At 37.9% G+C, this 27809-nt stretch overlaps 2 protein-coding genes across 5 annotated transcripts; one reads left to right on the top strand and one right to left on the bottom strand.

Moving 5' to 3' along the window:
• Positions 1–516: 516 nt before the first annotated feature.
• Positions 517–13495, bottom strand: IRAK4 (interleukin 1 receptor associated kinase 4). 3 transcript variants are annotated; one of them, XM_064422487.1, is made up of 12 exons: positions 13352–13495; positions 12495–12664; positions 11589–11734; positions 11058–11255; positions 10151–10311; positions 9423–9487; positions 9034–9148; positions 6854–6996; positions 3789–3972; positions 2928–2990; positions 2119–2277; positions 517–1992 (listed from the first exon to the last, which is right to left on the bottom strand). In XM_064422487.1, the coding sequence occupies exons 2-12, from the start codon at positions 12653–12655 to the stop codon at positions 1960–1962; spliced, it is 1428 nt and encodes a 475-aa protein (XP_064278557.1). In that variant the 5' UTR covers positions 12656–12664; positions 13352–13495; the 3' UTR covers positions 517–1959. The 3 variants fall into 3 exon arrangements, with proteins under 3 accessions (XP_064278557.1, XP_064278558.1, XP_064278556.1); XM_064422488.1 differs by lacking the exon at positions 13352–13495 and adding an exon at positions 12818–12945; XM_064422486.1 differs by lacking the exon at positions 13352–13495 and having other exon boundaries at positions 6854–6963.
• On the top strand, positions 13141–24387 carry PUS7L (pseudouridine synthase 7 like). Of its 2 annotated transcripts, XM_064422477.1 has the most exons (8): positions 13143–14147; positions 14809–14968; positions 15932–16127; positions 17817–17915; positions 19385–19466; positions 20828–21105; positions 22728–22781; positions 23360–24387. In XM_064422477.1, exons 1-8 carry the CDS (start codon positions 13331–13333, stop codon positions 23681–23683), a joined length of 2010 nt encoding a protein of 669 aa, XP_064278547.1. In that variant the 5' UTR covers positions 13143–13330; the 3' UTR covers positions 23684–24387. The 2 variants fall into 2 exon arrangements, with proteins under 2 accessions (XP_064278549.1, XP_064278547.1); XM_064422479.1 differs by lacking the exons at positions 22728–22781; positions 23360–24387 and adding an exon at positions 21842–22662 and having other exon boundaries at positions 13141–14147.
• Positions 24388–27809: the final 3422 nt, after the last annotated feature.

The raw sequence follows: 27809 nt of genomic DNA, 5'->3' as shown, positions 1-27809 counted from the left end.
ATTCACTAAAGAAGTTCAAAACTTTTTTCCGAGTTGTATGAAATAGTAGCTGACGTGCTTCATTTTCAGTGAGGAAGGGAAAATTACTGCCAAAACCTCACTGCTAAAAGCAGCACTGCAAATTGTAATGGTCTGGTATGACAGAGCAGGAACTCCCATGCTTGTGGCTGAGATTCTCCTCACACTGAAGAACATCACAATTGATGTATGAACAAAAATGTTCTACCCTACCAGAGGTGAACAGAGCTGACCAGGGAGTTGCTACAGCAAACAGACTTCTGGCCAACACTACAGCTGTATTCCAGCTCCAGGGAATAGTAAAAAGCAGGCGTGATCTAATAAACCTTCACGTAACAGCTGGAGATGCTTACAACTGAAGAATGGCTTCAGCAGATTTTATTCTAATTCAGCTTTATAGCAGCTTTTTTCTCCATGTTCAGAGCTGTATAGCTTTATTCCATGCAGTGAGGTTACCATAATGTTATTAACAGAAATGCAAGCAACACAAAATGATGATTATTTTCAAGGCTCAAAGTTTTAATAGTAGAAATAAGTAATAATGCAGAGTTTTTTTATATGTTAACAGTTTTTTACAATTTATACTCAAGAAATCTAGAAGCCACTAGGTAGATTCTTTTTTCTAAATTAAGCTAGCAGATTGAAAAGGCAATACAAACTGAATAAATAGCCAGAAATCTAATGACATCATTACATTGAAATCACATGCTTCCTACAATGAGGTATATATTCCTGAATGAAGTCACATAATCACAGAATTTTAAATTTAACTGTAGATCAGAACATGTTCTTATCCCTAAGCTATTAAGAAAGTTCACGAGGTGCAAAATGAGTTAATATGAAAATAACATCTTTCATTTACAATGGTAATATGTTCATACTAGTCCAAAGTATCTGGAATCTTACTAGTCACTTTCATTCCATTTTTAGTCTGCTTTGATCTTTCAATGTATCTATTTTAAAAAAGCTTTCCATTTATACTTTCAGAAGGGTATTTTTGTATTTAGTTAATATACATACATATATATATTAAAAATAGCTTAATTATTTGACTAAGTGAAATGCAGAATTGGTCTTCACATCATTATTCTGACCCCTTCAAGAAAAGCAACCATCTGTATTTATAATCCATATGGAATCCTCTCCTAAAGTACTAAAAATACTGAATTCTCCTAAAATAGTCAAAGTAGCTAAGAGTCTTCCTGTGAATAAAAATTAAATGGTTTGTCATCATAGAGTTCACTGTAAGAAAGCATTTGCAAGTGTAAATGCATCTGCACAGCAAGATAACTATTTTGCTCGGGAGCCCTTGAAATGAAAAAAATAACCTAGAAAATGTCCTGCAGCCTTTATTTGACTAAAACTAACACCAAGAAGACTTTTTGATAATAATCACATTCACTAACAGTACTAGACCATTCACTCTAATATGAACTTTTAAGCTAAAATATTAACTAGAAGCTTGTTTAAACTGGGTAATACTATTGTCACTTCTCAAAAAGACAACATTAAGTACCATTATAGCTATTAAATGGTTTTGTCTTCAATAGCCAAAGGCCTAGTACACCTGATCAAGAAAGCAATTAGCAGAAAAAACATTCTGCCCCATTACAGTCATATGCCTTTGCAGCAGACATACTAGGTATTTGGAAATAAAAAGAATCAAATAGAATGTAATATGGAAATGGATTTAACAAGCTGTAGGAGAAGATGATGCACCAGCACTGCAATTTGTTAATACAAGAAAGAGTGTTCCCATGTTAATGGCCCAGTGACCAAGGAAATGTGAAAGAGCTCCTGACAGGCCAACAGCCCACCTTACATGTGTCCAGAAAGTTCTGGAAAGCAGAATCATTGATAATGTTACACTAAATACTGATTAAGTGTTTGGTACTGGTGTCTCCATTACAGAAACACTGGTGTATCAGAAGAGACACATTATCAAGTTTTTATCTCTTGGAGCTGCTGTTGGACCTGGAAGAGAACAGACAGAAATATAATTAACTGATACTGTAACCATACACAGGGAACACACACACACACACACACACACACTCTCTCTCACCCAAAATAAGCCTTTTATTCTGAAAGACTACATACCATCTTAATGTCCGGCCTTCTGTTTTTTTTGTCATTCAGACACCGATCAGCAATTGAATACATTTTATGAATTGAAGGTACATCCCAGTCACTCATTTTTTCATCAACATAATCTTCAATAGTTGCTTCCTCATCCTCAATTTCATCTTTTATACTTAACTACAAGAGAATTTGAACCAACAAACAGATAACATTCTAAGTATCTGAACAGCATGTGAGAGTATAAATAAATTACATTTTTATTAATTTATTTTTTTTTCTATATAATTTTAATTACCACAACATCATAAAGCAAATTTCTTTAAGCCATATCATACAGATTTAACTGTCTCTCACTTCAAGGCTCAGTTTTCTAGCATTGTTTCTTTTGTAAAAGAAGAGGCACAATCAGCCAAGTATCCTAATAACCCAAAAATAGACAAGCTTAAGCTGGTATAATTATTTTATCACTTTTATAAAGCCTCTTCCTATAAACGAATCTGTCTGTAAACTAATCCTCTGTTTCCAGTCTCAGTGGTATCTACTGGAAACTTCTAGTCAGGAATCAATTTTAAATTTGACTGGTTTAGTCCAAAAGTCCTCAGTTCCAACACACTTGAAATGGGTTATCTGTAATTCCACGTACTGTTTGAGGTAGCATAAATTAATAAATAAGAGGCAATGAGTACAGGCAGATCTTCTGCCTTCCTCTATGGGTCACTCTGAAATTGCTGACCAACAGCTGATTGTCTCAGAACCTGTTAACCTATGATTTCATATAAAGTGATCCTGGAGCAGTGGGAGGGAAGGAGAAAGTATGAAGAACATACCAGCAACTGTGGCTCCCGGTTTTCATCTACTGGAGGAAGACCTGTTATTATTTCTAGTAAGACCTAGGAGGAAGAAAAATCAGAAGAGAAAATAAAGCACAGAATATGCCTTAGCATATATATCTTAGCATATAGATCTGCAAAACTCCAGTCTGTCAAATACTCTCAGAATCTGTATTTGTCCAAAGATTTCCTATACAATTCATTGGTTTTGTTCCTACCTTTACTTTCATTAACTGTTATTAGCAGTGTGGCTTACAAATTTCAACACAAGTTATTCTCACCCTACATGGGGCTCCTTCACAGCAAGACTGAAGGATTTCCAAACTATTCACACATAGTTGGGCCCACTTTCCCATGAAACTAAATGCTGTGAAGGAAATGGCCAGTAGTGAGTAGGGTCTTGGATCTATTCAGAATGGATTCATTTTTCTTCCAAATATTAAGCTCATGTCTTTTTTGTACTCAGCTCTAAGGCAAATCCAACATGGACATTGTATTTTTTTGGTGTTGAATATAGTAAAAACAATAATTTTGGACCATTTTCTTAAATTTTCTTTTTCAGCCTGAATTACACTTTTGTGCAGTACCATGCAAGCAAAAATGATGTTCCACGCTACTTCAAACCACATTTAGCTGGAAACTGAAATATTATTTTACTCTTGTCTTTAACATAGCAAATTGACATATTAAAATGATTTTAACACAGTCAAAGTTTAGAAACACTATCCTAAGAAAATATCTATTAGGAAAAAGAAAAATTATAGACCAGAGTAATAATTTCATTTCAGATACTCTTGATTTTGTGTGCTTTTATCATTAACAAAAGAAGTCATATACTGCTTCCCGCATTCTACTTACTACTCCAAAACTGAAGATATCAGATTTAGGTGTTATCTCTCCTCGCAGAGCTTCAGGTGCCATATAGGCTGCTGTTCCAACAATTCTCTCAGTCATGATTGTCTGTGTGAATGTTACCGATGCTCTTGCAAGGCCAAAGTCAGAAATTTTGGGCACATATGTTTCAGTTAATAAGATGTTTGCACTGGTGGAGAGGGGAGGTAGGGGAAAAAACAAAAAAGAGAATTTTCCAAACAGTACAGAAAATAGGTTTTAAAAAGTCTAATAGTTCTTTAGTAACCAAATGTTAACTGATATTTTGACTATCTTGAAAGCCAAGATATTTATACATTATTCATAAAACAAGTTAGGTAAATTTAGTTTTGTTGGAAATTGCTCAATTTCAAAATTCATTCATTTAAATAAATGAAGAAATGACCGCAAGATCTATCCAAGGAAAAAAACTAGACACTCCCCCCACCCCCCAAACCTTAGAAATACAAAACTTTATTTTAACAGACCAATTATGGTACATTTATAGCTTGGCTTTAGGAGGGACAATAGAGAACACTTAGCTCTGATCAACTTCTACTGGATCACAGTTTAATTCTTACAGTCTAAATCTCTGCTCAGAACTAACAAAAGCAGATTTTTTATACCTATTATCTAATACTATGTCAACCATGACAAATTCATCTTGAATAAATAATACTCTTATTCTTGTCTTGAAAGAAAACCAGAAAATTTCATTACTGCTAGAATATTCTATGTGCTGTGTTTTCACTTGACCTCCAGCTTTTATTTTCCTTAAAAAAAGGCAACCCTGACAAATGAGGCTCCTCTCAAAGTCCTTAAAGCTTTCATAAAATACTCAGTGGGATGAATTACAGCAGAAATCTACTGGGTTTTAAACTTGTACCACTTAAAACCATTTTAAAATAGCTTGATTTAATATTTATGAAATCCTCATTTTCTGATCACTTTAATGGAACTGTAAGAAATCCACAATGCCTGATATAACATATAAAACTTGCTAGAAAGTTATACTTCTAACTTCCCCTTCTTGTTCACCAAACCTGAACAAAATTAAAACAGCTCTAAGTTACAAAGGGTCACTTGGTGTTAGAACTGCTATAAATAATTCTAGATATATGACCACTACAAAAGGCCAGACACTTGTCAAGGCATCATCCACCAACTGGTCTCCTGTTTAAAGCTCAACTTAAAAAAGAGAATGAGAATCACAACTTCATGAATCTCAGCTTCTTATCAACTTGAGTGAAGTCCAAAGAGTGGTCATTATGTTTGGGTACACCACAAAAAGCACAACAAATGCAAGTCTTACTGCAACTTTCAAGCTTCTGAAGAGAACAGAACTATTTCCTGGGCATAACCAATACAAAATGTATGAACAACTGTGAGAATACCCATTAAATCTTGTCCCCTCTAGACTACAGAAGCTGTTCTAATGCCTGTGTGTTTATGAATGGTATCTAGACATCACAGCAAAATGAAGACTGAAGTAAACATTTAGATGAAGAGACATCTAAGAAGATACCTGGGAGTGACAGCACTATTAATAGTACCAATCAAACGTATTGAACTACTCACACAAGTGGCAAAATGTTATTCAAACTAAAAAAAAAAATCCCCAAACCCAATTCTCTAAAATGATCAACTCACAGCAGTTAGAAGGGCAGAGGCAGCGTAAGGCAAAAAAGTGCATCCCTTGCAGTCATTACACTTCTCCAGAGGCTTAAGCAGGGAAGAAAGAAGAAACAAACTGTCAAAGCAGCAAGCACATACATGAGGCAGCTGAAGCAAATGCTCGTTCCCCCCAAGCTGAAAGGTCACAAAACTGAATTTGCCTGTATTTAGCAGTTGCCAGAAACCAGAAAGCTACTGAAACATTCATCTGTAACACACAGTCAGTTGCTCCTTCTTAACCACCAGAAGGAGTAAGGCATTTGGGGCTTTGCTTCAAAGATTTGGGCTTCTATTTAAAAAAACTAAAAGAGTAAACTCTAGCATAAAGAGGAAACAAACTACAATAAAAATACCACTAAAAGCCAACCAACCCTCACCTATTCTGAGTTCCGATATCCATAGAAAAGAACTCTGGTATAACAAACAATGACCATTCACTATCATTGAAGAACCTTGAACTTCATGAACCTGACTGAAGTAATTATACTGTATTCATAAAAAATAGGAGTAAATCAAAGGAGACACTCTGAAGAAGTGTTCTACAAAAAGGAAAATGAAAGATGTGCTTTTATCTGAAAAATTCCCTATTTAAAAATTAATTATTCTTCAACAGCAGCTTCATTAGAAGCAGTTAAAGAACAGAACTTTTGTGTTCTCACAGCACTCAAATAATTATTTGAAAGCAACAAATACAAATTACAATTTAAGATACATATTACAATTTACATATTACATTTATAACACAAATGACAATTACAATGCAAAATCTCATGCCTGGAAAGCTGTCTAGCAGCTAAGGGAGCTGGCAGAAAAGGAGCCTCAGGGAAGACCTTCTGGCATCCTACAATTAACAGTCTGAAAGGAGGCTGGAGCCAGGTGGGGGTCAGTCTCCTCTCCCAAGCAGCAAGCAATAGGACAAGAGGAAATGGCCTCAATTTGTGCCACAGGAGGTTTAAATTAGGTGCTAGGAAAATCTTCTTCACCGAGTGAAGCAGTGAAACAGGCTGCCCAGGAAAGTGGTGGAGTCACCATCCCTGCAGATATTTGAAAGACATGTAGATGCAGGCACCTTGGGATGTGGTTTGGCAGTGGACATGGCAGTGTGGGTTAATGACTGGACTTGATGATCTTAAAGGTCTTTTCCACCCTAAGCAATTCTATGGTTCTAGCCCCATAATTATCTTCAGAAGTCTGTACTGTTCATGTCCTTGTGGCACAGACAAGATTGTGGAGACGGATGTCACTTGCAGAAGATGGTGCCCTTGACTGAAGTAATGCTTTTTGCAGTTTGTTCTCTCTAAAATTACTTTAACAGGGGAAAGATGAAAAAGAAAAATTAAAATGCAAAAATACAGCCAGCAATAGTCTGCAGGTTTTACCTTTTAATATCTCTGTGAATGTGATTATTTTCATGCAAAAAGTTGATGCCATTTGCTGTACCTTGAACAATTTTACACCTCATATTCCAAGGAATTGGTGGAGTTTCATCCTTGATTAAGAAGAGAGAAAGGCAAGTAAAAATCTGAAAAATATATATACATATATACAAAACAATATATAATATATCACATAATATATCACATAAACCAAAACAAACATACAAAAACCCTACAACCCAAAAGTGATTTCTTGCTATGTTTTGTTGTTTTCAAGAGGATGATTAAAAACACTACCAGCATACATTTCTTAATTGACTAGGGCAGAAATACATGCCTTTGTCACATTACATTCTTTTCCTGCAATTTGCCTTAGATTAAGTTGCCAGTTGCAAAAAATGTTCTTGGTTAATGTTTGATTGTGACCCTCCAAGGCCAGCTGCTCTGCAAAGACCTATCTGTATCTACTGCAACTCCCACTTTGTACTGGCCCTTATACCAGAGCCTTCAACCCAAAGCAAATAATTTAAAGCAGTTTTTACTAACAACAAGAATCAATCTTCCAGCATTTTTGGACTTCTTGAGAGTTTAACTATACTCATGCTAATTAAACCTCAGAAGTAAGGACATCTACATTTAAAAACCAGTCATTAAAAATCTTGTCAGTGTCCACGGCAAGTGGATTACAGTATCTCACCATTCTACCACCTCCCTTGCCCGCTCAACATCCAGACACAAAGATGACACAAGCAAGAGTCTGTGCATCAAACACATCCAGTGAAGTCACAAAATTAAATTATCAGCAAGAACAGATATTCAAGTAAATACATTACTCACCTCTCTGATCTTATTAGAAAAAGATTCTTTCTAATTTATAGATTCTGATTTAGATTCCTTGATTTATGCCATAAATTTGTCTCTTCCTTGTAAAGGAAGAGACATCTATTTCTCCTTTAGCTTTCAATTATCCCCAGTCTTTAAAGCTCCCTTGATGATAACAGCTAGCTACACTGATAACCATTTTCATATACATCCTTGTTAAGCATTGCTCGTTTCTACAGATAAACTTGCACTGTCCTTAGGTAAGACTTAGTCTCTCTTCTGCACTGATTCAGTTAAAAAAAAAAAAAAATTGCACCTATAGCAGTGTATGCAAGCAAACAAATCAATCTAAACTGAGACAGAAGTGGTAACAGAACTGGTTATTTCCCCAAGCAATGCTATTCATTCTCATCATAGCACCACTTTTTTCCCACTGGAGCAGAAGTATTTGTGCAGCCCTACAAAAGAAATGTCTCCTCATCAAAATTAAATATTTTTTTCACCAAGTATTATTTTATCAGTCTGTCAGTTACCTAATCCAGACCTTTCTCCAAATGATAGATGCTTGAACCGGTACAACCAGAGGATCAGTGCAGAAAAAAAAGCAAGCCCAACATTTTAGGTCTGGGGACATGGGCGGTTGAAGTAGCACCAGTATAGAACGTTCACCAGATTGCAACCACAGAAGCAGCAATTGCTTAGTATTAAGCAGATTTTTTGAACTCCTTCAACAAATTAACACAGACACTGATCTACTACCTTAAGTCTGGCTTACTATTGGATGGTGTGTCCTTGATACACAGAGTCATCTCAACAAACCAAAGCAACTTGTTATTTACTTAAGGCCAAGGCTAGAACATACACCATTTGATTAAATCTTAAGCATTTACACAAAATAATATTTTTTTTAAATTGAAACTCACATTTACTTACGTACTTCAGAAAGAGATAAGCAGACCATGAGCACTGTGTTATAACCACTATCACAAGGACAGTGAACAAGGTCAGTATCGCAGATTTTGCAGAATCTCAGGAGAGAACATGCCAACATAAGAACTGGGAACAAGACTGCAGCACCCTCTGCACTGCCTCACACAGGCACAGTCAGTGCAAGCTTCCATGATGATTGAGATAGCAGTACATGACATTGCACTGACAGCCTGATTTGACTTTAATCTATCTAAAATGTTTGTGTAAAATCTTATTGGAAGGACACTTGTTATTAGAACACAAGAAGAAAGCAGTAAAACATAATTTTAAGTAGTAAAACATTACAGCTCAGTTCCATTTGAAAGACATTCCACAGATTCCTGTACTTGGGCAAAGTAAGGCAACTGGAAGCTAGAAGAGATTTCACTTACCAGACAAGCAAGCCTGTCAAGCAATGAACCGTTGGGCATGTATTCATACACCAGACATGGCTGAGCACCATCACTTGAGAAACCAAGTAATTCTACTAAATTTTCATGCTGACACCTACAGAAAAAAAGAAAAAAAATCTGTTCACATGTGCTCTGTAAGACTCTCATCTGAGGAAAACACAAGGTAGAGGGGAACTTGATTCCCAATGACTTGTTTCACCTCTACTGCACAAAGCCAGGTTTGTGTGGCGATGTTTTAAAACAAACAAAATGTGCTTGTGCTGTATAAGAAACATTTTCAGTTAAACATTTTCAGTAAACGTTTTCAGCAAACATTTTCAGCAAATTGTTATGTTAGAAAGACAAAAATTATATAATGATGTACTCACTTTGCCATCATGTTTATTTCTTGCTCAAACTGCTGTTTCAACTCCTGAACACTAACATCAACCATCTATAAAAAGAAGTATTTGATATTAACATCATTGGGTCATAATAAATGCACAGTTCATTAAAAAAAAAAAAGAATTGCAAGCCATTCTTAGTTAACTTTTCACAATACACCTTCTACTCAGTTCAAAAATAAAGTATCAGAACATGACTTTAAATTCCTTGGAACACTGTATAACTGGATAAATGGATCCAGTTTCAGCAATCAACAACTTACTCTATTCATTGCAATCACACCCTAATAGCACTTAATTACCAAATTCAATATTCACACAAAACAATGGTTATGAAGACTGAAATTCTGACAATTTAGCTTGTGAATCTCAGCCATCCTAATCTGAAATGGAAACCACCTTAGGATCCCTTCTCTTCTGGCACTTCTTGAGAGTGAGGGGAAAACAACTGGGGAAGCACTCTGCTCTTCCCAACAACTCGCTTGGCTCCTCAAAGGACAACCACAGAGAAGGCAAGAATTGGCTCCTGTGAACTCTGCTGACTTGCAACTCTGATGGGAGTAAGGATAAATTTCTTAATCCAACTAATGTGTAACATGGTCACAATGCTTTTTGAAATGTATCATTGAACGCTTTTCACAATAAACAAGATAAACAAGTCTATTCTATAAAGTACACAGTCATTAAAATGAGAAAAACCCAGGACAACTCACAGCAATGAGCTTCTTGACAGCCACGTTTTTGCCATTGATGTAGCCTTTGAACACAATGCCAAAGCCACCTTCTCCCAGTTTATTACCTCCAGCTGATTCTGGTCGCACATCAAAATTATTTGTAATGCTTTCCAAGTCATGAAACAAAAAATTCTGGAAATCTGAAAGACATTGATATTTAGCATAAAACTATGTTTTCACTTAAGGAACAAGGTTTTCTGTTTCAGTTCTCTTGAAACAAAAACTTGCTACTGCACAAAACCTGACATAGTGGAGCCCTACTTCCAGCTCTGTGATGAAGATACCAGAAACACAAAAGGAAGGCAGATGAACATACACAATTACCTGTCCATCATTTTCTTCACAACTAACACTGTAGCACGCATCTGATTGTATTTTTGATTCATACTTGTAATACAGGTAGCAGAAATTAAATGTGTACATTAATTTCTGAGATCACAGAGAGAGCCACACTGCCTCATATATAAAAAATACACCAACGTTACATCATGTTCCTGGCAGCAACCCAAATATGAACCTTTAGGAAAGAACAGACCAACCACACACATTCCTAAAATGCCTTCTTCAGCCATTTTTTCTCCAGCATTCTTCGTAATTTCTGACATACAAAACCTTGTTTCAAAGCATGAGATGCTGAACAGTCTATAAAACAGGTATTGGAAAAGCACAACAGGATTATGTGTGTCAAAAAAGAAGTTGCAATTTAATTAACAGTTAAGTTTTCCCTCAAAGTAGGTGATTTTTTGGCAAGATGCTGTTTCCCACAGATGCACCATAACAGGAAGAGAGTCATCACTCTCATGCACCACCATGATTTATTTCACATGGGTGAAGAAGACATCAGCAAAAAAAAATAGCACTGAATTTTACCAAAGTGAATGTCTACCTGTGTTACTGGACTGTGAGCTGCTGTTTTCTTCACCTGAGCAGGAAGAATCTGAATGCTGCTTCTCAGTACTCTGAGCTAAAGCAGGCTTTACAGATGCCACTTTTTTTTCTTGTACAGGTAGTTGTTTCTCATGTATAGGCAAGGTTTCCTGTGAAGAAAGAGGTAATGTAACTTCCTGTGGCATCCTTACAGCTTCTGAAAAGGGAATTTAGAAAAAGCGTTAACTACATTAGGAACCAGAGAAAAACTAAGTAATGTTAATGCCAGTATTTTTGAAAATTAGGAGACACATAAATATGTTATATTGTTAACCAGGTTATATTGTGCCACTATGTGTAAACTCCAGCACTCTTATTGAAACTTGAAACACTTACTTAAACTGTTATTACAAATGATAAAAAAGTGGAAAATATATTCACTTTTGGTTATTTTAACCTAATCCTTTCCGATTTTCAAATTAGTGTGAAGTTCTTTAGCATCTTAGAAAACTGAGAACACAGTACAAAATGTCCAAGAGCAACAAGTTACCTGGAAGCAAAAGGCTTGCTGGTGCTAGGAACTGATTCCTTATCAGCAGATCCACAAGATCAGCAACTGTACAGTTTGTGGTTCCCCAGTCATAAAGCAATTCACAGGTGGGGCTCTTTCCCATCTGTACAAATGCCTCAAATCTCCTTAAAAGGTAAATATTAAGACCAGTATTAAAAAAAAAGAAAAATTATCTGAAGAAGCATGAAGGGAAAGAGATTAAAGGCAAATGACAAGAAAAATCCACATTGAAAAAAAATCTGAATGTACTGCAAAGACCACAAATCTTCAATAATATAATATGGACCCTAGACAATTTATTATTATTATTGAAAGAAGAACAAAGATTTAATGCCACCATTACTAGAAAAGACTGGAAATCCAAGATGATACAGCATCTAAAAACCCCATAGTCTTTGAAACAGCTTCAACGAAGATTCAACAAGCCTTTCAAGCAATGAGGTACTTATAAAATATTGCAAGCATTACTCCTCAAGTAAACTTGTTAGTTTTAGGCCTTGGGCTCCCCACATTTATTGGGCATTTTCTTGGAAGCAGTGAATTAGGAGTTACAGCACAGCTCTCTCTTGGGCACCATAACATCAATGCCTACTAGTCTTTAGGGTATACAAAGTTATGCAGCCCGTGCTGTATTGCTAAAAATACCTATGTGTGTATTCTAATTAATCCTAATTTCTTCAGTCAATTTCCTGAGGTTTGCTTAAAACCTGAGCTGCAGTAAAATTAGGAGTAATTACTTGCATTCCCTAAGGAAAGGGACTGTCAGACACAGGTGCCCACAGCACAGGAAGTGCAGCGAGTTACGGCGATGGGACGGGAAGCGGGGTTAACAAGGTGTTTGTGTTGAAATGCACGGGTTGAGGTTACGGGGCTTTGGTGGAGGACCTTATGTGCGCCTGGCTGTATCTGCTGTCACCGCACGGGCTGGTTATATCCACCGCAAGCTTCTTCCACCCTTCCTGCGGGTCGATGAGCTCTGCCAGCCGCCGCACGAGCCCGTAGCTCAGGCAGCGGACGAACGTGGACTCCGTCACGGGCTCGCCCATCCTCCGCTCCTGGCGGGACACAGCGTTATCCCTGCGGGGCGCCGGGAAGCGGCCGCGCAGCCATGGCCCACACCCGCCCCCGCCCACCGTTCCCGGCTGCGAGCGCCCCCTGCACCCCGCACCGGGGCGGAGCCGGCGCCGCCGGGGCCCCTCACGCCTCACCGTCGCTCCCGGCCCGCGGGCCCCGCTTCCCCTCCGCCTTTAACGCTTCCCCTTTAAGGGGGCGGGGCCCAGCCCGCCGGTGCCGCTGACGTCACCGGCGCGGTGATGACACAGCGGAAGCGCTCTCCCACCTCGTCATCCCATAGGCGGCCGAAGGGGACCCCGCCCCCGGCACGCCCCATGTCTGGCCACGAGGAGGGGGGCTCGTTGTCTCGTTGTCTTTCCCCCCCCCGGCCCTGGGGAACTTGGTAACGTCCTTGGGCCCCGTTGATGGGAAGCGGGGGGGAGGAGGTCGTGGCGCCCCCTGGCGGCGGCTTCCGGGGCCGCAGCGCTCCCGCCTGTCTGTCTGTCTGTCTGTCCGTCTGTGCCTCGCTCCCAGCCTGCGTCCCTGCATCCATCCGTCCGTCCGTCCCTGCCTCCCTGCCCTTCAGCAGCCTTCCTGGTAGCAGCTGATGCTGTTCCGCCCCGCGCCGTGTTCCTCTGCGGCCCGGCGGGAGCAGGCAGGCCGCAGCCATGCTGCCCTCCTTCAGTTACCTGGGCGAGCACGCCGGCTTCCGCGGCACCATCAAAAACTCGCCGAGCGACTTCGTGGTGACGGAGCTCGAGGCGCCCGAGCTCCTCCTCGGGGACTGCCGAGCTGAGCTGCTGCGGAGCAGCCCGCGTCCCGGGGAGCCCAAGAGGCGCAGGACGGAGCCGAGCGGCCCCGGCCGGGCGGGCGGCGGCTGTGCCGCGTGCCCGGGCACGAGCGAGCGTGAGGCAGAGCCCGGGCTGCAGTCCGGCCTCGGGCGGGCCCCTGTGTTGGAGTCCCTGCTCGGCGAGCCCGCGAGCGAACTGCTCGGCAAATTTGCCTGCGACGTGAAGGATGCGTGGGGCTTGGAAAACAGCGCGGATGCTGGTGCTAGGGAGTTCTCGCTAGGACCTAGGCTGGACAAGAAAATTCGAGCAGATTTACACAGTGCTGTTAGGCAGAAATTCCCCTTTCTACTCACTCTTACAAAAGACAATGAAATGATTGTAAAAGGGAATCCTGATTACAGAGAACTTTGTCAATTAGTGACTGAAAAGGAAACGAGTGATTTCTTTAAATTTTTAGATGCCAAGTTAGAAAATTCTACGTTTTCCTTTGAGCCTGATGGAAACAAAGAGCACAGAAAAACAGTTCACCACTTTATCAATAGAAAATTTGGAAAGCTTTTAGAAACAAAATCTTTTACCACGACAGATGTCAATGATCAGCCAAATACATCAATAACGGTACGGTTTCGAGGAAAAAGTGGGTCCAGAAAAAGATGTGCTGGTGGTTTTCAGGAGAAGCAAGATGTTTATACAGGTAAATACATTTTTAGTGTAGGTGGCAGGTTATTAATGGTGTTCTGTAGATCAGACTGGTACTCAGGATCATTTTTATATGACACACAGGTCTGTCAAGTTGAAATGAATCATTATCAATGCAGTGGTGTTACATCCCTGGAGAATGAAGTGGAGGAATCAAGTTACTGCAGGGATTTGGCATAAACTGCTCCCTGATAATGGTTACAGTTCTTTTAATTGGAGCCACTAACTAACTCTGTGGCATTCCCAGGGTGATAGCTTTCCCTTGAATGTAATTGTGGGATTTTAGGAGCTGCATCTAGATACTGAACAAGTTTGTAAGGTCACATTTGACTTACGATCTCACTCTACAAAGTATTCTCTGACACAGAGAATGTTTCCTGCAATACGTCCATGCATGTCTGTTGAATTGTGTTGCCTTTTATAAGGTACTCTTTTTAAAGGCATCAGGGTTTTTGGTTGGTCTGAGTTTTGTGTATATATTTTTTTTCCTTCTGTGCTGTAAAAGTCTCATTTGATTTAGTTTTGTGGGGTAGGAGGGCAGTTTCTTTAGAGTTTTCATGCTGTTAAAGTCTGAGGGGAAGAACCTGCCCATTTGTCATGGCAGAACACTCAAACATAAAGGCAAGTTTCTAATAATTCTGAAATGATTGTTCCAGCTTTCACCCTTCAGAAAGAAAACCTGGAAACACTAGAAGCAATCGGCTTGTTGGCAGCTGAACTTGATGTTCTTCCTTCAGACTTCAGTTACACTGGCATCAAAGATAAGAAGGCAATCACTTTGCAGCCTATGGTGGTGAAAAAGGTGACTCCTGAGAGGTACTTAAAATCTGGGTACGAGCAGTTTAGCACGTAGTTTTTGGTGTTAATAAGTATCAACGTGGTATGATCTCTTGAAATATTCTTACTGATGTGTCTTCCCCTTGCCTGTACAGAACACAGTGGAAATTACTTTAATCTTTTGTGGCTTTAGGGAATATGAAACTTGGCATTCAAGCCAATGGTAAAACTTCACTGCAAACTGGACTGTAAGGCCAGTTGTTCAGGAGATAATTAGCAAAACTTTGTGTTAGTGTTTTAATGATGAAGAAAAATAGGTAAGTGCATCCACACAGCAAGAGAAAGAAATATTTTTCATAAATGAACAGTTTATGAAGTTATTAAAATATTGCTTAGGATTCAAGCTCTTATGCTGAAATTTTCCTTTGATTTGAATGACTCTTATTTACAAAGAAGTTCTTTTAAGAACAAAGAGATTGAGTGGATATTTTAAAGGGTAAATATTTGAACTGTCAGCTGTGTTTCCAATTACAAGCATGTGTGAGCACACCCAGAGAATCAGTGCACTGAATTTGTTTTTGTTAAGTCTGACAGAGAAAGAGCAGTTGTGTTTTGGAGGCTGCTAGAGCACATTACCTTTTATTTTCCTTTTTCTTTAATGAAAAACAGGTTTTGAGGAGTAAAGAGTAAAAAAGTAACTAGCTTATCAATTGAAAAAATTAACAATTCAGTGCAGTTACTCTGAGAAAGTTACATGAATTGCTTAATTCCAGCGTCTGTCAGTATCATAAAAATGCCAATCATTTAAAAAGTATTTCTGGATTATAACTAAATTTTAAGACTTCTATCTCTCCATTTGATTTGGTTTTCTCATAATAATTGTTTTGCATCCCATTTTATTAAGTGTTTTTTGTATTGGTGCAAAGATGAACAAGACATCCATTAGAAGTTGTATAGCTTTAGTAGAGGATGGTTCATAATTTCTCCCAATTATTCATTCAGGTTGAAGGAGCTTGGAAACAAAATGGAAAAAAAGGGTATGAAAATACACAACATCCGTCCAGCATACCAGCACCTCAGACTTGGTCAGCTGAAGGGCAATCACTTCGACATAATTGTGAGAGATCTCCAGCACCACAGTCATGACTCTTCTGCAGATTTGAAGGAGAGAATAGCTGAAGCAGTGGAAAGTGTTAAGGTAAGAAAGACTCATGGTTGCTGATAATGAACAGAGTTTTAATTGTTTGCTCTTATAAAAAGTGCTTTTAAGGAAAATGCTTGTAATAACACAGTAATTGCACTATTTCCCAAGTTTGGTGCTTTTTGCAGTTTTATATTGTTCCTGCATTACTTAGAGAATCAAGAGTAAAATTGCCTCCCAAGAACGGATTGCAAGTGGATTGATTCTGTGTTTCAGACTGGAGACCCCAGAGTGGTGCAGCAAAAGGGGAATTCAGTAACAAATGAGAATGGATATAAGAGGTTTGCTGCACAGAGCTGGGGTGAGCCAAGTGATGGGTCTCACTGTGGCAGATGAAGGGGAAGCAATGTACTGACACATCCATCTAATGTGTATGGGATAGCTGTACATACACACATAGGCTCACTGCACATCACTGCTGGTTGCCTTTTTTGGTCATGTGAGGAACGTGCATGGTTGGCTTGGATGAAAAGCTTTTGTGGTATGAACATATGTGGAGTGTCCATTTCTGAGAAAGAAGACTCCCCTGAAATGCAGTGGATTTTGATTCTGCTTTCCTTAGTCCCTGAAGGAAACTCCAATCATCAGACATTCTTAAACCACCAAGAAAAATAAAAGCAAATAATGGAAGGGAAAAACTGTAAATGCTTTTTGCAGTACTGATTTTCTTACCCTATCTTTTGAAGTAATAACTATAATTTAAATTGCTTTAAGAAGATGAATACAGGAATAAAGTCTTGAATGAAAAATACCCAGTGTGCAAAAGCAAAATACATTACACATATTTTGAAAATTAATTCTACTATTAAGAAAAGCATTCAGCTGGTACTATAATGCTTTTTTTTTTGCTCCATCTGACTTGTTTTATTTTTCTGTTTGGAAAATAAACCCAAATTCCCATGATTGTGTGTCATGCTTTATTAGATTTACTTTACTGGTCAGAAGATAAATGACAAAACAGGATACATATTAATCCAAAATATGCATTTTTCATCTTCTGTGAAAGCAAAATTGTGTATGGGACCTATAGGTGTCCAAAGCAAGATTATAAAATTTGAACCTAATAACCATTTGCAAAACAAATACGTGTTTTGTGTTTGTCTGCTCCATGTATATTTACTATTTTCTAGAAAAGGGTGTTCTCCTTGGGTCTCATGACTGTGATTTTACTTCTCATGTGTGACCTAGAACTCATGAGATTTAAAATCCCAGTTAGCAGAAGTGTTCACTTTTGACCATTATATTGCAGTAATCACAGAAATTATCTCATGTTAAAAAGATTTGTGTTTTTAGAAAAAAAAAAATGCTCAGTGCTTACTGTTCATTAGCTGTGCTACATTTGCTTCAGTAGAGATTCCATAATCTGACACATTTAAAAAGCTTAATTACTTTGACTTGACCTGTAGTTGTAATTATAATAATTAACTATATAGGAATAATTTTGTTTCATTTACCTGGGATCTTTTTAATAATGTGAAGACAATGGTAGAACTTGATATATTTTTAGATATCTTTTTAGTGCCAAAATATCATAATGAATTATGAGTTTTGCTTTTCATATAACTTCTGATTCTGGTTTTATACATTTTTGATGTAAATATAGAAGTATGTGTGTTGTCTGCCTGGACTTATTGATCATATCCAATACTTTCATGCATGTAACATATTTATTCTTTCTCGTTGTAGACAAAAGGTTTTGTGAATTACTACGGACCTCAGCGATTTGGACAAGGACAAATTGTTCAGACAGATCAAATAGGATTGGCTTTACTGAAGGAAAAAATGGTATTTCCATTTTGTAATTTGAGTACTTACTGTCAAGAGAATTTCATATTACTGTTGCAGTATCTAGCACTGCAGTTGACCTTCCCAGTGAACAGTTCCATTTGTGAGATAAATCCATCTGTGTGCTGGAAGCAATTGCTAGATCAGTTTCGATAACAACATAAGCATGAAGATATTCATGCTGAAACTAAAACCTCTTTTAAACAGCAAGTGAAGCTTTAAATAGTTCTGGGGTGGTAGTTCTGTCTGTGATTGGAATGTGATTGGGATTGTCATCATGCCACTTGGCAGGAAAGTGCTTGCATTCCATACAAGGTTTGAACTCTGAAAAGCAGCAGTCTTCGTACAGTGTTTATTCATGGTCCTGATCACCTCCGAACTGTAGCTTCTTTATCCTGCTGGGGGTCTGTTTACTTCTTGAAAATGTCACATAAGTTCATAAGAAAGGATTTGCTTTTTCAATACTGTGGTAGTTTATCTGCCATATAGAAGAGATTTCTGCTTTCCATTATTGCTTGACTACTTTCCCAAACTCTTCAGTTCTGAGCTTATTAAGTAATAATTAATCAGATAAGAGTCATGTACTTTTCAGTGTATGTGGTATAGTGTTTGGCACAGATAGAAGACTCATTAGACACTACAAAGTCAAAAGGATACTTGAGTATCCTTTTCTTCTAATCTTGTTGTGATTCTGAGAAAAATCAAGAAAATTTATCTTTCAAATACAAAAATCAAGATTTGAGGGCAGCCCATGAATGTTGCTGTTGATGTATCTGACATCAGATAGCAGCGGGTCTAGGTGCCAGTCCCTGAGGAATTGTGATTTAAATCCTTAGTCTTAACTTAGTTACTTTAATTTAAAATAGGTAGGAATTACTGTTTATGTTAAAAATGTGCCAGTATGTGCTTGCACAGTCCAGTACAGAGGAGGACAGGAGCCAGTGTCACAGGTTGGTAGAAGTGCTAGCAAAATCGAGCAGCTCCTCTAAACATTGCAAGTAGCAGAGATTACTGTAGTGTTTTCCTTCTTGCAGTGTCATCTAACCTAATACACATCAGTATTAAAAAACAAAATTAAGAAAAGGTTTTCCCTTTGTATGAGACTGTGGAAAGTGTTCAATCTAAATTTTGCATGAAGCATGCAGGATGGAAGGAACCTTCCTATTCAAGATAGAATGATGATGATTTCACGTGAAGAAGTTTGAACTGGATGACCAAGAAAGTGACCTGTTTTCTCACAGAGTTTTGAAAACTGTTTTACATTTTCTGGGTGACTAAAACCTCTTTATAATCTAAGAAGGGTCACAACACATTGTTCTGTGGTTCGTGGGATCTTCTGTGAAAGGGAGAATTTTACTTTGACATAAATAGCTGAATTTTGAGAGCTTGCAGAGTATGTTAAGATGCATAATTACCTGTTTAGCTGACAAATACTCATATTTAACTGAAAAAAAAATTGTACTTTTAAGGTGAAAGCTGTGAAATTATTTTTCACACCTGAAGATACTGATGATCCTGTAAACAATGCAAAAAGATACTTTCTTCAAACTGGTATGTCCACTTAAATTGTCCATGTACTTATGCAGTCGATATTGTGAGGTAGTAAAGTGTTGCTGCACAGGGAAATACTTTTTATTTTCTTACTGCTTTATGCTACTTACACTTCATTATCATGAACTTCATTACAATTTTTATATGTGCAACTCAATAGAGTTGCACATTTCAAAATTATATGAGGATGAGGCCCTAAATGTGAAAAATAGAGGAAAATTAATGTGTTTCAGGTGCAAGAAAATATGGAAGCAAATGATGTATATCATAATGCTGGAAGAGACTAGGAATGATCAGAGGAGTTGTGGCCTCCTTCCATCTGTCTGCTTTTGGATAATGAACTTCTCCCTAGTGAGCGAAGTATACAGGAGGGTGGCACCCAACTCATACTCAGCACTTAACACATCTACTTTCTTTCTTTCTTTCTTGAACTAAAATCAACAAAATAGGTCAAAGGCAGGAGTGTGCTGAGTAGAGCACTCTGTTTGCAATATTTATCAGTTTTATCATTCAGCCGAACTTTGTCACCAATTTGAAGTTGCTCTCAACTTCAAATATATTTTTCTTTTCAAATATTCCACATCTATTAGCCTGCTTATCACTGTAGATTGACATACCAGCTATGATACATAGCTTCAAAAGACAAAGGTATGTTTGGTTTCACAAAAAAGTGTAAGATAAATGATTCTGTTCTGTATATGGCTGTATGATGCATGGAACTTCCAATCGATATGGACCCTGAAGGCAGCTGCTTGCCTTTTCTTGGAAGCAGACATAGAAGTCTGTGCAAAAGGCTTCATCAGGCAATCACTTGTAATATGAAAAAGAAAACGCATAAAATTTTAAACATACAGCATTTATATAATGTAGTAAAAATCTGATTAAGTGCATTTTCATCTGCCTAAGAGTCAGAATTCCCTAAGGCCAATGTAATTTTTGCCTTTAAAGTATTGACATGATTTTTACCTGCTGTGAAATACGGCTTCTGAAATTATGAGAAATAGAGATTTAATACTCTTCTACAGCTTGGTTTTTACTTCCAGTTACCTGGTTCAAAAAAACTCTTTGGAGTGATAAATTAAGTTTCTAAAAAAAAAATTGTTCGAACTAAGCTGAATAACTGAATGACAGCCACTTTAATTTATACTGCATGAAACAGAATAAAATTCATGGGTCTGTGTTGATAGGCATACAAGATGAAATTTGTCTAACACAGCACATTGAAGGAAAGGAAATAATTAAAGCATGGAGACACTAGATTGACACCTTTTTTTCTCTATTTGATTATTTTATCTTTTTAAATGTCAGGTAATACTTGAATAAGCAGGGATTACTGACATGGTTATTTTTGTTTATATCAGAAGATGCAAAGGGCACACTTGTAATGCTGCCAGAATTTAAAGTAAGAGAGAAGATGTTGCTACGAGCTTTAAATCGCTATGGTGTAAATGATGAAGGTTGTACCAAAGGATGGCTCAACATTCCTCACTCCTTGCGCATATTCTATGTCCATGCTTATTGCAGTAAAATTTGGAATGAAGCAGCATCATATAGGCTGAAGACTTACGGCTCAAAAGTGGTCGAGGGTGATCTTGTCTTCTTGGAAGAAAATGATGAAAACATTTCCCTGAATGACAAGGTGAGTCTTCTTGTAAAGTAGTTCTTGTAAAAAGAAAACAACAAAAACCCCAAACAACTTAATGCACTTGAATACATAAGCAGACATATTCTAATGCCTTTATTTTGGTCCATTCATTAAAATATTTAATATTCGTGACAAAGTTAAAAAAACATAATGTAGGATATTTTTTTTTGTTTCACCATAAATAGACCTACGAGCTAAACATATAATTAGTGACTTTAATCTGTTTTGGCTGTTAATATTATTCAAGTGAGAGGAAGGAGCAGAAGGTCAGAAATGATACATGTGAAAATTTAGTCTCCATGGTATATAATGATCTTAGGATGTGACTGGGAAAAACCTTCAGAGTAGACTCTGGGTGTTTCCATATTACCAGTCAGTGCAGATGTGAGTCTTGCTCTCCATGTCAGGCCCTTCCTAAATACAATGCTGAGTGTGAGTTCAGGGTGGAACCTCAGGCTGAACTAATAATCTCATTGCAGTTACAGAGACAAAACATGTTTAGCACAATTTCACTGGTGTTGAGTCTAAACTGGCAGCAGCTGTTGAAAAAATGCAGTGGTCTTCTTGGTAAAGTACTAAAAGGCAAGGGAGTGCTTCTACTTGCCCATAGCTCAGCCTGGGAACTGTGCATGGAGCCATAGGTGAGCCAGTGAGTAGAATCTGGCAGTGGAGTGTCTGGTCCCAAGTTTTGACATACTCGAGTCCATTCTGAAGTGCTCTTTTCTTTTAGGGTTAGCATACCTTATTGTGAAGATAGTCGCCAAGTAGCAAGTGGTAGGACAACAGGAAATAGCCTCAAGTTATGCCAGAAAAATTCAGATTGTGTATTAGAAAATGTTCTTCACCAAAAGGGTTATCAAGCACTGGAACAGGCTGCACAGAGAATGGGTTAAGACATCATCCCTGGAGGTCTGTGATGAGGGTTTAGTGGTGGACTTGGCAATTTTAGGTTTGCAGCTGGACTCAATCTTTTCCAACCTAGATTATGCTATGATTCTATCTTTCTCCTAATCAGATCAATCATAAACTGTGCAGTGTTTTACTGGAGAACAAACAGATGTGTGCAGAGGCAGAATGTAATTAATTTCTTTTGGGTGAACCTCTTACAAATTTGAAGACAAGAGCATTTGAAACGTTACCTCCACTCCCTATGGAGTAGCTTGTCTTTCAATTGAGATTTTTCTTTACCAGTATTTTTGAGAGTGAATGCTAATGAAACAATTAGATCAAACAAAATTAAAAGCAGATGTATTACATTCAGTATTGAGTTACTGAGTTTTATGTAGATATATTCCTTCTTCATATAAAACATTTTTTTGTATTTTTACATTTGCTGATGTAGCACAAGATGGCATTGTTAACTTCTGACTCGAAGAATAATAGTGGTAGCTAGCATCAGTAAATGTTTAATGCAGCTCCATCTACCAGTAAACTGATTCATATAAATTAAGCATATCTTAAGATTTTTTCATATCTGAATTTATTGCCCCTACAGCAGTCAAATAACCTTAATATTTTGTGCAAGTTTGTGAGTACAGTGCATAATTCTTTAAATAAAGCATATGTTTTTACTTTTTAAAAGCTTATTGTTTTTTTCTTCTTAAATGTCTTGTCAGGTTCATGTAGTCACTGCTTCAGAAGAATCAGCTAACAAATATTCTATATACCAAGTAAGTCTATATGAAAAATTCTGAATTGTTGATCTTTTTATTTGATTAAAATGTTTTGTTTTAAATAATGTGATTAATTTAACTGGTGCTTTGTCCCTGCCAGAATGCTCACTGAAGAAAACACATGTGAACTAATTTCCACACTCAAAACAAATTTACTTGGCAGTGGAAATGAGTACAGTGTCATTTGCAGTATGGCAGTATTTATCCTGAAGCTGAATACTTTAGGAAAGATTTCAGTCTACTGGGAAAAACTTTCAAAAGGAGTTGACATTCTAATTTTTGAAGGTTTCAGAGTATAGTTGTGAAGTCTTGCATGGCAACTGAATATATGGCAACTGAATATCTTTACTGCTGTAGACTGCTTTGTTTGAGGAATCGTGATACACTGATTATTTTTTCTGCTTTAATGACATTCAATATACCTGCCAATGCACAGCTTCATTTCACAAGAGAATCTGCTGGTTTACTATTTCAGCCCCCCAAACACAAGGCTTAAACACATTTTAAATGATCACATTTATTTAAAGGGGAATGGATGAGCACTGCCTCAGATTTGTTTGTTTTTTTCTTTGAAGGTGGTTCTTCCGATGGTTGGACACAGTATCAAGTATCCCAGTAATAAAGTTGGACAATGGTACCATGAAAGACTTTCTAAGGATGAGCTGGAGTTGTGCAAATTCAGAGTGTCTCCATTACAGCTAAATATACCTGGATGCTACAGACTCATTTTGAAGAATGTTCAGAATCTCTCATATTTTTTGGAAAGTAGTGAAAAAGAGATCAAAATTGAGGACAACCATCTGAATGATTTAGAAGTCTCTCTTCATATATCATTTGACCTTGATCCTTCATGTTACGCAACAGTCTGTCTGAGAGAAATAATGAAATGTGATTTTTAAGATTCCACTTAACAAAAGATTGCAGGAAAATTGTACAGTGTTGGTATTTTGCTCTGTAATGGCAAGAACATAAGGGAGAATAACAGGTTCAAGTCACGAACAGGAAAAAACTGTAGATTGAGATTCATGCAGATAAGGAAAAAAAATACCAAAATACTTTAGAGTGTTTCAAAATAATTCCAAACTCTAAATGCATTGATTGCATTGGAGTAAAACTGTTGCACCAGGATGGTCTAACAGAACTTAAAGAAATCATGGGCAACCAGCATGAATTTCCTGTTTGCATAGACATCTGACTTGCAAAGTTAAGTCCTGCAAATGTATTTGCAGCAAAGAAATATATCTTGTAATTCATAGTATTTTTGTATGTTTTATACTAAATGCTATTCAAGCAATAATGTTCAAGCCTAAAGGTTTCTAACTGAAAAGTTGTACTGAGGTTTCCTAAATTTGTTGTGTTTCATTGTGTTCAGGTATTTGGTGTTAAAAGGTTAAAGCCCTGAGTCAACAGTGACAAGTTGTCGGTTGCCTTATCAGACATTTGATGAATGCCCCAAATTAAGTTAATGCTGACAATGTCAGGATTCAGTAGTGCATGGCTGGGAGTGCCTATTTTAATGAGTTCGTCAAGATCAGATGAGTACTTGACATCACTGGAAAAACATTTATAATAAAACCAAAACCACGTAACATTGTTTACAAGATGCAGGCTCTATTCCTGTTACTGTCAAGTCTTGTGGTAGTACCAAAAAAAATACTAACCGATTTCAGAAAAAAAACTTCTCTATTTTCTTTTTGATTAAGTAAAAAAAAAGGCAGTTAACTGTGATAAAATGAGTGGATTTTTGAGAAAGGGTAAAACAAAAACCATAATTTACCTCATCTGTTTGCCACTGTACCATAATATTTGTGAAACCAAATTAGGATATTGTGGTTTGGATAGGTGGACAACCAGATGAGTGAAAATGTGGTTGGATGATGAGGTGCAGAGAGTAGTAGGTAAGGGGTGTCACCCTCCCTGGAGTGAGTGTCACTGGGGTGTCTTCTGGGCCCATCCTGCTTCGTGTCTTTGTCAGTGGCCTGGAGGAGTGGATGGAATTCACCTTCATTGAATCTGCAGATGACACCAAATGAAGGGAACAAATGGATATTCTGGAGGGTCAGGTTGCTGTTCAGGGCAGCCTAGATATGCAGAAGGAAGAGGTCAATGGGAACTGTACGCCGCTCAGCAAGGACAAATGTGAAGTGCTACCCGTGGGAAGGAAGCACCAGTGCTGCTGCCCAGCTCTGCAGGGGCATGGTGAGCAGCTGAACAGGGGCCCTGTCCAGCTCTGTTCCTTGGCAGCAAGGATGAGCAACAGCCTTCTGGAATAGGTTAGTAGGGACACAATCAATAGATCTTGGGAAAGTATTACATCCCAGTTTCCAGCCGTTGTTTGACCACATTTAACTTTCACATTCGGTTTTGCTCCCTAGCACAAGAAAAATGTACAAGAACTGTACCAAGTTCAGCAAAGAGCCTCTGAGCTATTAGGGCAGTAGAGCCCTTGTCATTTGAGGAGAAGCTGAAGGAACTGGGCTTCATCAACTTGGAAAAGACATAGTTTGGGTGGGAACAGGAGCTCACAGTACCTGTGAGGAGGTTAGCCAGAAGGTGGAGTCAGACTCTTCATAGTGAGTGTAGCAGGAGAACAAGAGACAATGAGCCTAAATTGAAATGACAGATTTACAATGGTTAAAAGGAAGGACTTTTTACCTGTGAGGATAATCAGGTAGTGGAACAGGTTCCCCAGAGGCTGTGCAGCCTCCATCTGAGGAGGTTTGTAAGAGCAAATGGGATAAAGCTCTCAGCAACTGTCCTGGTTTCAGCTAGGGTAGAGTTAATTTCTTCACAGTAGCTGTTACAGTGCTGTGTTTTGGATTCAGAATGATAATGGTGTTGGTAACACTCTAGTCTTTAGGTCTTTTTGCTAAGTTAACTATCCTGAGTCAAGGACTTTTTTCTTGTCTCGTTCTCTGCCAGTGAGGAGGTACACAAAGGAAACTGGGAGAAAGCATAGCTGGGGCAGGTGACCTCAATTGACCAAAGTGATATTCCACACCACAGAACACCATGCCCAGTACATAAACTGGGGCAAGTTACCTGGAAGAGGAGCTGATTTGGGTTCGGGAAGGGAAGTCTGGCATCAAACAGAGCATAGTGAGGAATTGCATTGAGCTTCAGATACTTTTTCCGTTTTTATTATCATTGTTTTGTGGAGGCAGTTAAACTAGAGGCCAGAGACCTCTTCCAGCCTGGATTGCCTGTAGATGGCAGCATAACTTAAAGTAGGAAAGTCTACTCATTTTTACTGAACAAGAATCAATAATATAAATTGATTTCTGTTTATTACATCAGTTGATTAAATGATTGCTTAATTTTTCAGATTATGCTAACGGCTTAGTATGATAAATTTCTCAAGCTTGAGTCTTATAGGAATAGGAAAAATAGAAATAGAGCTCACGTAATTTCAATGCACGTATAAAACTGGGCAACAAAGAAGGATCCAGATAATTCTATACCTTAAAAAAGAGGATTACTCTGTAAGTCTGTATCAGTAATTCAAAATCTGATCCTTAGCTTTTATGAGGAAATAGACTGTCATGCACACAATAGCTACAGAGGCACTGCAGGTGACCTACAGTGCTTACCCTATCACAGTGCTTACTGCACACCTCAAATTTATGGTATACAGGCAAAATGGTGGAATAATCCATTTGCCTGCCATGACCCGACTGAGTCAACTTTCTTCCATATTTGCTTTTCAGCATCACCTCTCTTGCTTCCACCTGGCCTTAAAAATCCCCCCGTTTTGGAAAATTTTTTTAACTTAAGTAATTTTGGTATAGCACGGTTCAAAAAGACTTGTGTCAGCACAGGCATTGTAAAGTGCTCCAGTGCAGACAGGAAGCTGCATGCAGTTACAATGACCAGAAGAAATAAACTAGCCCTAAAGTTCTATTTAAGGAGACCATTGTGGTCATCATCCATGTGGATGAAAAGAGCCTTGAAAACCATCTTATTGCATGCACGATTTGAATACAGAAGGTATTAAAAGTTGAGCATTGATTTGGAAAAACACAAAAGGTCAGGATAAAAGGTTTTTGATTGAAAAGCATGCTATTTCAAAATAAAAGATCAGAAGATGGTGTTGAAAGAGTTCCCCTATAATCATTTTAGGATCATTTGTCAGTACTTCTATTGAACACTAAAAAACCCTAATCTTCTTAAGCAAATCTTTCTTTCAGCAACTTTAAGGTGAAAGAGCTAATTATGTGTGCCCATAGGTTAAATTCCTAGGGTAGAAATGTTCTACCAGGGAAGTCAGGTTAGCTGTTAGAGTGTTTATATGATAAACATCCTTTTTTTTTACTTTATTTTATTTATTTGTAATTCATTCTCTTAATCCTAGCAGCAATCCTTTTGCAGGGTTGTGTACATGAAAAGCTGATTTCAGAGAGTTTTGTATGAGTGCAATACTCAGCTTTGTAAGTATAATCTGTATAAGCAAAACATCTGCACCCTTGCATTTAGAAAAGATTATCATTATGCACTGATCTGAATTTAAGGAAAGGATTTATGTGTTAGTAATCTGTCATTTTACTAAGCACTTCTATTGCTACCATCCTTTTCTGATAATCCTTAAAGCAATTCGCTAGTACTAATGAAGAGGGGTTCCTGAGTTTATTCTTAACAAAAGGGGTTTTAAGTTCAGTGACCAGTTGATTTTTTTTTCAGCACAGATGATAGATAATTGGGAATTTGAATGGGAGAAATGCAAATGTTCTTAATCTATGAAATCCTGTTACTCTTAGTTCCCTACAAATTTGACAACTAGTATGATCATCCATGAGAATGTATAAATTTTCAGATCTTTCAGAAGGAGATGGCCTAAAATTACATTCCTATCATGAAGGCAGTTCAGAAGCCGGGTAGATGTGTGATTATTGGCCCAGCTCACTCATTAAAACTCCATTAACTCCTCTCAGTGCAAGTTCCTGTCAGCTGCTGGTTTGATTTCCTACAAACTGCTGATGAGGACAAACCTTTCCTTTATCTTGCAGAACTTCTGCCTGTAATAGGTAC

Source organism: Passer domesticus, chromosome 5, assembly GCF_036417665.1.
Source record: "Passer domesticus isolate bPasDom1 chromosome 5, bPasDom1.hap1, whole genome shotgun sequence".
Taxonomy (NCBI): Eukaryota; Metazoa; Chordata; class Aves; order Passeriformes; family Passeridae; genus Passer; species Passer domesticus.
This window is presented reverse-complemented; position numbering and strand designations above follow the sequence as displayed.